Source organism: Priapulus caudatus, unplaced genomic scaffold (genome assembly GCF_000485595.1).
Source record: "Priapulus caudatus unplaced genomic scaffold, Priapulus_caudatus-5.0.1 Scaffold848, whole genome shotgun sequence".
Lineage (NCBI taxonomy): Eukaryota > Metazoa > Priapulida > Priapulimorpha > Priapulimorphida > Priapulidae > Priapulus > Priapulus caudatus.
Window position 1 is genome coordinate 33,365 of NW_014577909.1, and position 9,206 is coordinate 42,570.

A 9,206-nucleotide genomic window follows, 5' to 3' on the forward strand; every position below is an offset into this window, starting at 1 on the left:
GTTCGTGGCCGGTAGTAGAGGGGGAGAAAGGTCGAGCCAGTGTGGCCGGCCTTCGGCCGCTCTCTCGGCAGTTCTGATAGTTGCACACTGCACCGTGTGATGAATCCTCTGAATAAATACACGTCGGCTACTTCGTCTATACATCGATATGGGACTTCGATCACCACCAGCTTTACCCTACAGTCATTATCATCCCACACACCTATTAAGTTATAGCAGATGGTAGTGTGGCAGATACGGCTAGTTCCCTGCTAGTCTTGCGTGCCTTCTCCGCGACCTCTGTCGAGGAATGTAGTGATGGTGAAATCACGTCTCTTCCCGCGGAGCGAGACGAATTACCCAGAAGGCGCGAGGATATATAAGCCGCTTCAACGGGCGCACGTGGTCTTCTTCACAACGAGACGCGTGATGGCTACACGTGTATAACAACGAGTTCCGTAGACGAGCACGAGTTTGCAGTCTAGGCTTAGCACGGTAACGAAAGTCGAGCAACTGAACGCTGACGGCGTAACGTGTGCTGCTCACCTCAAGGCTGCGACTGTCGTGTTCGTTACGTGAACCGTCCGCGGAAACTACGTGGATTGCGAGCGATTGTGATAGCGCGTAGTTAAGAGCGCGCGTGCGGCCTCATGGGCCAGCACGGTGACGGGCGTAGTGTAGACGCCGCCCGCGTTTTGTAAATAAAGCCTTCGTTCTCTGTAACTCGCTGTCCTGTCTTGGTTATCGACGTTGTACACATCGACGAGTCATCCTCCACAGACTTCTGATTCTGTCCGAATCAAGTAAGGCTCGACGTGCTTTACGGGACGAGACGCGACTAACGATAGCAAAGCAGTCACGGCCAACGATAGCCCGAAAAATCGAGAGATCTAACGATAAGAAAACGTCACAGTAGAAAACCCTGTTACAATAATCCATCGGGTTGCAACCGTATTTCGTCGAATACTTCTGCCCCACTCGTCCCAACCCCATAGCCGCATTCGCCGATCCCTGTTCATATCCACAATTATTCCTGGACCAAGAGCATAGACACTGCGGCTGCCTATGATGATGCTGATGGAAATGTGGCGGATCTACGTGGGTGGGTGGGCGGATGTGTGTGTGTGAGGGGGGAGGTTGCAATCCCGTTTAGCCACTGACTAATGTTATGATACTATAGTAAAATGGGGCCAAAAATAAAAATAATTCCTGAATTTATATATATTCTCAAATTGCCGTAGAATGCAGGAGAAACCATCACATATTTCAAAATTTTCCAGGTTGGAGGGGGCATATGTCCCCGGACTAACCTAGGACTGCGTGCCTTAGGCACGCCTCCTCTCAAATATCAACTTTTAGTAGCACATTTCGCTGTTTAGTAGCACATTTCGTTGTTTAGTATAACATTTCGTTGTTTAGTATAACATTTTTTACACATTTTGATACATTGCGGCAGTTATTGATGCACATTGCGCCACATTCTTACACATTCCGCTGTTTAGTAGCACATTTTTTACACATTTTGATACATTGCGGCAGTTATTGATGCACATTGCGCCACATTCTTTCTTACACATTCCGCGCACATTCAGCTGTTTAAGCTCGACCTTTCTCCCTCTCTACTAGCCCCTGAACCGCGTTCTTGTGACGCTTTTATAGCTACCGGACCACCACTACCTGCCTCTAGCACTGCCACTGCAACTAACACCCACTCTGCTCCTCCTGCTGGCCCGCCACCAGGGGGCGCATCGACCCACGCGACGCCGTACTTACAAAGTTGTGCGAGATGCGTGTCGTGATCGGCGCGAAGAGTTCGAGCAGCTCAATCTCGATCTCGAGGCTCTCCAGCTCTGTGAGGTCGACATCCCACGACACCCACGCCCTGCAACGATGACAACGACAACAACGACACCATGTAGTCACCGGCACGTAGTCATGTCCCGATGATCGATTATAATCGAAATTCGGTCGTTTGCAGCAACCGACTAAACGCTCGATTATGAAAATATATAATCGATTATCAACTTTAAAAAAAAATGAAATGTGCAAACATTGATGAAATGACTTTATTTCATTTCTGTGTGTTTTTTTGGTTACTTGACAGCTTAAATCTAACCTACGCCAAACATAAGCAAGTGTAATACTGTTACATAGCTTTTAGAATATTGTATTATAAAAAAAACATGTATTCTATGATATATGATATATTTCAATATCTGGTAGCCGCGATCAATAACATTCAACCGATTATCATCGATCATTGATCGGTTGGGTGCAACCGATGATCGATGATGAAATTCCAAGCGTTTCCCAACACTACTGTCATGCATGCACACCGCACCACCACCGGCGCCCTCACCAGATTACGTGGCGAGTGTTGGTGGCCACCTCTACAGAAAGGCCATGTCTAGCCATTTTCCTTGATTTGTCCTTACATACAGGTTCGATTCATGTATTTCGCTACTTGCACACACGCGTAAAGATAGAAACAGGCCAGCGCAGCCTTCCAACTGCCGTTCGACAGCACCGGCAGTGCTCCCTGCTGGTGCACTCACCTGGTGCCGCGCACGCAGACCCGACACATCTCCGGTGTTAGCTTGCGCAGCTTCAGCGCCCTTGACAACGCTTCACGCAACGTGACGCCCGGACGCACGCTCACCTGTTGACGAGAGACATTTGAATGTACATATTCAATATGATTTACTATAGATTGGTGGGCTTGAATGATAAAGTAATACAGTACACAATCTATTATCCAAAACTCTGAAAACCGAAAGTTTTTTCGTAGCGGTTGTCTGCACACCAAGACTCGCGTTTGGCGCCAAAGCTCAAGCCGACGAGTATTAATGTGTTTGGCTTTATTCATACATATTGTACTGTATCGGCACAGCACTTGGCCTCTTGAAAACTTGGGTTTTGGTACTGGCTAGTTGCAGGATATACGGTATGTATCAGGGAAAAAATAAAATTTATTTGTCGGGGGCTACTTTTCAAGCTCGCGTGCATGAAAATAGCACTCTCAAATTTGGTTTGCATTGAACTCTATGCAAATTTCCGGGGGCTCTTTTTGGCATTTCGGGAGCTAAATCGCCCCGAGCCCCCGTGTATTTTTTTCACTGGTATGTATATCTGTACTCTACTACCATTCCGAAATCGAAAAAATTCCGAATTCCGAAATGTGTCTGGTCCCAACGGTTTCGGATAATAGATTGTGTACTGTAGAATATAGAGCCGGCATATTCTCACTAAAACGCTACCTAGCAGTTACTTTCCATTGAAATTGGCTGCCTTACCATGAAGTCTGGTAGTCTGGCTGGCTAGTACTAGATCTGGATGATACACTGAACAGCAGTTGCCAGCAAGCGTTCTTTGACACGTTCTTTAGCGGTGTTTAAAAAGATCCTAGCTGGTAGCCTTATTGAATAAATAGCCAAATTTCTAAACGTCCAGTGACATGTAACAATGTGACCTTCTGAAACCTGACAGATATCGCATATGGTGAGCAATATAAACTATAAAATGCAGTCTGCCATCTCCTAGAACAGTGGTACTTAACCTTTTTGACCCCACAACCCCATCAGACATTCTTGGTCAGTACTGTGACCCCTGAAACAACAATTTTAAAAAAACCAGCCCGATTTATATGGAATTTAAATGGATTTGTTTCATTTATGACACCTTCATGACCCCTGGGAAAACCCCAAATGACCCCCATGGGGGTCGTGAATTATAGTGGATCGTACTGGAACCTCTGTTGAAAGCAACTGCATGGACACAAAGTAAGGTCGTAGACACACGTTTCACAAACAGATGCGATTGAGATAAAAAAGAGATTAAAGAAATAACAAATAAAATAAAAGATTGAATAAATAAGAAATAAGAAAATAGATTAAAGAGATTAGAGGATAAGAAAGAGCTATCTGATGAAAAGAAGGAATCGCATCCAGATGTACTTACAGATGTCCGTTGCTGATTAGGTAGGTGTGCCCGAATAAAAGATCTCAGCGGCGAACGTGGCGCCACCTTTGGGCTTCCAAAGCTGTAACCACTGCCACCGGGAGAGAGCAGCAAGGGTGTGTTGGGTGGCTCAGGCGGAAGGGACGGGAGGACGGGCGACGCCCTTCCATTGCTGATCTGTTCTTGAAGTTTCTGCTCCTTCATTTGCAACTCGTTCAATTTGTTCGTTAGTTCCTCATATTCCTGCAAGGAAACGTACACAGACGAATGCGTCACAACAAGCACTCGTGAGTGTGTCTGCCAGTGAGAGCTGAGTGCGCAATACAATGAAAGTAATAGATAACTATAGTTTGCAACAATGCGCTGCGCACTGCACATGATTAACAGAAGCCAAAATGAAAATCCGAAATACTTTCGATATTATCGAATGCTCGCAATTTATGCCAATTACATTGAAGGTCGCTGCTGATGAACAGGAATCGTAATTAAATCATTTGGGTCTGCCGTAACCATTACTGTTCAACGACCGATTTGTCTGAGTGAACTAACCATGCTGCACTTGGATATCACAGCTAGGTCGGTAAAACTAGATCAGCTTATTTAAATTTTTCATGTGTGCATGCTAAATGGTTAATTGATGCACATCTTTGATAAGGGGCATTTGAGAATGCTTCTATCATGTCTATTGAAATGCTAATTTATACAGTAACTATGACTCACTTCCAGGTAGACCAGGTCAAATAATTAACCGACAGTGAATATGATAAAAGTATGCAAGCAAGATGCATACATGTGTTGTGAACTTGTGACCAGTCCACTGTGGGTAGCAAGAAGCTGGGTTTCTTACTCATAAGAGGCACAGTGGCGCACCGCCGTTGTCAAATTTAACATCGCCGTTGTGAAAATGTTCCTATACTTACCCGCCGTTGTCAAAATAGTGTCAACCCAAAAATAAATAGATCACCACGTGCTTCTGGCATATTTAGACTGCCATGTGCGTTTATGCATTATGCGTTTCAGCCTGCAGCGTCCGCATGGGTGCCTACGGCATGCCTTTGAATCCATTGTGCGCGTTTTTTTCTCTTAAACTGGCCATTACTTCCTTTGTCTAATTTTCCCTGAGGAGCAACCCTGAGGAGCAACCCTGAGGAGCATGTTGGTCGTTTATACTCACAGCTAGGTACATCGACGGCGGATGTACAGCATCAGCAAACGTCGCATTCAGCTGCTCCAGGTTCTCCTTCGTCAGCCGAATGACGCTCTGTATATTTCGAACCTGCAGAAGTGAAACAAGGGGTTTTTATGCCTAAGGTCATTGTGTTAGCCAGAGACCCATCTACCCGTCTTTTGGACGGCCTATTCTTGGATGAGACGGATGAAATTTTATAGAGACGGCATGAGGGCGGCCCAATTATATATAATATACACCTTGTATAAGTGACAACAGTACTTATAAGAATATAAAATCATATCAGTTTCCCATCTTTTTGGCATTTCAGACTAAATTTCCTCCATTTTAAGGTAAGGCCCTCCCCCCTCTGGTGCTTCGCGCCCGCAGCATCCTCGCTTCGCTCAGATGGTGAGACTCCCTGATTTTTTCCCTGGCTAACACCCTGCCTATGGTAAAACGTGTTTCCACGAGTTTCCAAGGACGTAAAACATCCACTTTCCGTGACCACGTGATTTTAACCAAATACAAGCTTCGACTCTCGTGCTGCCCAATCAATGACTAGTATTTAGCATAAATTAGACTTTAGCATAAAGCAAATGTTATTGACTCCCAGTCATCACATCAGACATGTGCCAAATTTTAATATATTTCCACAACCAAACATAATAACATCCCATTTTCTTCAGCGCTCACCAATACCACAGCACAGTTTCCATCACTTTCTAGATGATGGAAATTACAAATGGATATATCAAAGATTTAAGATTCATGACAAACTGGATGGACATCAAGGTTAATATTCTTTTCAAAGTAGGCACACCAGGGCAAATATTTTCTATAAAAAAAGAAAACCAAGGCAACTCACATTTTATCAACACTTTTTAGTGAGGGGAACGATGAACAGACAGACAATAAGATATTCATCATGGAAAGGCACAGCAGCAAACCAGATGGCCGACCACTGTTTATTGCCACAGACATCTATCAATTTTCAGAAACGATACGACAAAGAGAGCAACCTCTACGCATTATATCAATGTCATGGTGAAATTCAACCCTAGCCCTACTTTCAGCCCCAACAGAGCCTTTCCCTGCTACTATCACTAAGCATTCATGATCGCTTCCGAGTTAGTTCCTAACGGAACTTAATTTCGACAACGGGACTTCATTTCGACTGGTGTCAACAGTGTTATACATGCCATAATCCGATTAATTTTAAAAGGTGGGTGAAATCGCCTGCGATTCAATGTGTATTACATACAAGGCCGTGAACTTGGTAGGTTGATCCCCAGCACTACATTAAAAACTCACACAGCTGCTCCCATCACGACTAGCTACCATCATGCGAACAAATGGCAAGCCCTACTAGAAAACATTGCCAAATAATAATTTTTTACAAAGGGGTCACGTTCACATAGGAAAACTCCAAAGAAACGCCGCTTCTTATTACTGTAATACTGATCAAGACAGGTGATTAAAGATATTAAATTGTAATTTAGTTTAATTAGACAAACAGCAATTGATACAACATCACACTAATTAATTGACTGCCATATTGTTCTAGCTTCCGGCTCAAAACAAAAAGTCCCCAGCTCTCTCCCTTTCTCCCCCCTCTCTCTATGTCTGTCTCTTGCTCTCTTTCTCGCTCTCTCTCTCTCTCTCTTTGTGTCATAGTTAGTATTATCCACAAATGTCTATAACTGAGACTGCAAACAATTTACTTTCCTTTGTCAGCCATGACGAAAAGTACAATACTGTTGGGACTTTGGCATGATTCTGGGGTAGCAGCAGAACTATACTAATAGTTGATGTTATGCACATTGTGGTTTTTGGTACGTAGCAATAAATTTCCCCCAAATAGTCACATATGCACCTCCAACTAATGACGGCAGCACTGTTATCTTATTGATACACATCGATATAGACTCCGTGCAACGATAAACAAATCTAACACTGTCACTGAAATATTAATACTATTACTATTACTATAGTATAGTATTTATAATTATAATTACGGTAACAGTGTTATTACTATATTACTTTTTACTTTTAGTATATATAGAATTAGTATACAAGATACAAATTTTCGGTCCTTCGACCGGAGACTAAATTACTTATTCTTGTGATCTACATGTGCAGGCAGTACGTTTGGATATAACTAGTATGACGAATAACATTTTTCGGCAACTGCATAAGATAGACCAGTCAATCAACAACATTTTTTGCTCGAGTTGGTTATCTCAATCATCCACCATCTTCCACGAGTTGGAACCAAATAACACAGATGAAACTTTATAGAAAAGCGCTGCATACTTCGTCCTGTAGTGTGGTTGCTTCAAATAAGTCAACATCTTCTAATGAAGAGCCATACGATGAAGATAAATTCGGCACAGATCCATTAAGAGATGGTGATTTCACCGCTGCCATATTGGTTAATCCACGTGACCTCTAATCTGGGGCAGTGACATCGGAGCGACACCTTTCGGTACGACATGTAACGAATAATACACTGTTATTGGGCTAAGCAGAGGGCTAAGTAAAACCTCATAACCTCATAAAAATTATTCTTTAAAGCCGAAGGGACTACATCGAAGACAGAAGGCGACAAAGTTGATAAAATAGACAGATCTATATTGCGGATCGCAGTAGAAAAGGCTTCAATTTTGTAATTAAACCAAATGGGAAAGAAGAGAATTCCAAGATGGGACGACAGAAACGATGAAGTTAACATTTGAAGATGGCACATTATGAAAGCAATAATCACGCTCAAATGATTGAGTGCTACGAATTGGCTTTAAATCAAGAGGGAATGCCAATCTTCACCTAACTATGAAATTTTTTTATGAAACGTTATAAGTTTTGTATGGTGGAAGTGGACGCGAACACGAGGCCAATCAAGAATTTTTCATTTTCAGTATACCCAAATTTGTTGCCCACTTCTCAGCACGAGTAAGGATACTTTGCAGGGCTAACTGATCCTCCTCATTGGAGTTAGTGCGTGTTAAACGGAGTCGCCAGTAAAGAGACGAGTAGAAGTAGAAGATCGAGTCAGTTTTGGCCAACAAATCATTTATAAAGGATAGGAACAACAATGGATCAAGTACAGTACCTTGGGGGTAAACCGGATGGAATGATTTGAAAGTACCCCTTTATCAGCGTTATCACAAAGGGGAACCTCACGAGTTCCCAAGTTAGTATCATTAGCTAATATCAGAGTACCACAGAGATAAAGGAAACAAAATTGGAGAAATTAGTAGGCCTATAGGCCTCGTAGATTCGTAGAGATCTATACTAATATTATAGAAACAATTTATTGAGTGTCGTTATCTTTAAGTTGAAATAAATAAGGTTGAAACAATAAAATGGTTCAAAAATGAATATTTTTCTTCCACTAGTATATTAAATGACCGATATATCAAAAATTATCTAGTCTGCATGAGCATGCTATATGTCAAAATGCACCTTATTTAGTTGGCAAATACACTATGTTAACAAGACGGCAGTTACGATGATTTTTGACATTAGGCCTATTTGAGATTTGTTTCAACCTTATTTTATTACAACTTAAAGATAGCTACACTCAATAAATTGCTTCTAGAATAGTATAGTATATGAATCTACGAATCATTTGAGCTATTTCATGAATAAATCGGGTGATTATTATTGAAATTATAGCCAAAACCAAAAGAGTGTTATAACGCAATACCCGTTGACACGCCAGGGGGGGGGGTTGTACGCCACCGGTGGGTGCTTACAAGAGGGTGCCGATGGGGTTTAGCGTGAAGCGTGAAATGGCCATATATTTTAGCGTTAGCGTGAAAAATCATTTTATTTTAACGTCAAGCGTGATTTTTGGCCTGGCGTGACTCGTGATTCCCCTCTAGAAATTAGCGTTAGCGTGAAAAATCATTTTATTTTAACGTCAAGCGTGATTTTTGGCCTGGCGTGACTCGTGATTCCCCTCTAGAAATTAGCGTTAGCGTGAAAAATCATTTTATTTTAACGTCAAGCGTGATTTTTGGCCTGGCGTGACTCGTGATTCCCCTCTAGAAATTAGCGTTAGCGTGAAAAATCATTTTATTTTAACGTCAAGCGTGAT

General features: G+C 42.5%; 1 protein-coding gene across 1 annotated transcript in view; it reads right to left on the minus strand.

Moving 5' to 3' along the window:
- LOC106813948 (serine/threonine-protein kinase B-raf-like) overlaps positions 1 to 7,543 on the minus strand; it is a 20,724-nt gene extending 13,181 nt beyond the window's left edge. The window contains exons 1-5 of the mRNA XM_014818197.1: positions 7,421 to 7,543; positions 5,111 to 5,212; positions 3,937 to 4,179; positions 2,535 to 2,638; positions 1,753 to 1,861 (exon numbers count right to left, since the gene is read on the minus strand). Of these exons, the coding sequence (XP_014673683.1) occupies positions 1,753 to 1,861; positions 2,535 to 2,638; positions 3,937 to 4,179; positions 5,111 to 5,212; positions 7,421 to 7,534 (672 nt within the window). The 5' untranslated portion in view covers positions 7,535 to 7,543. The remainder of the gene's footprint in view (positions 1 to 1,752; positions 1,862 to 2,534; positions 2,639 to 3,936; positions 4,180 to 5,110; positions 5,213 to 7,420) is intronic.
- Between the last annotated feature and the right edge of the window lie 1,663 nt (positions 7,544 to 9,206).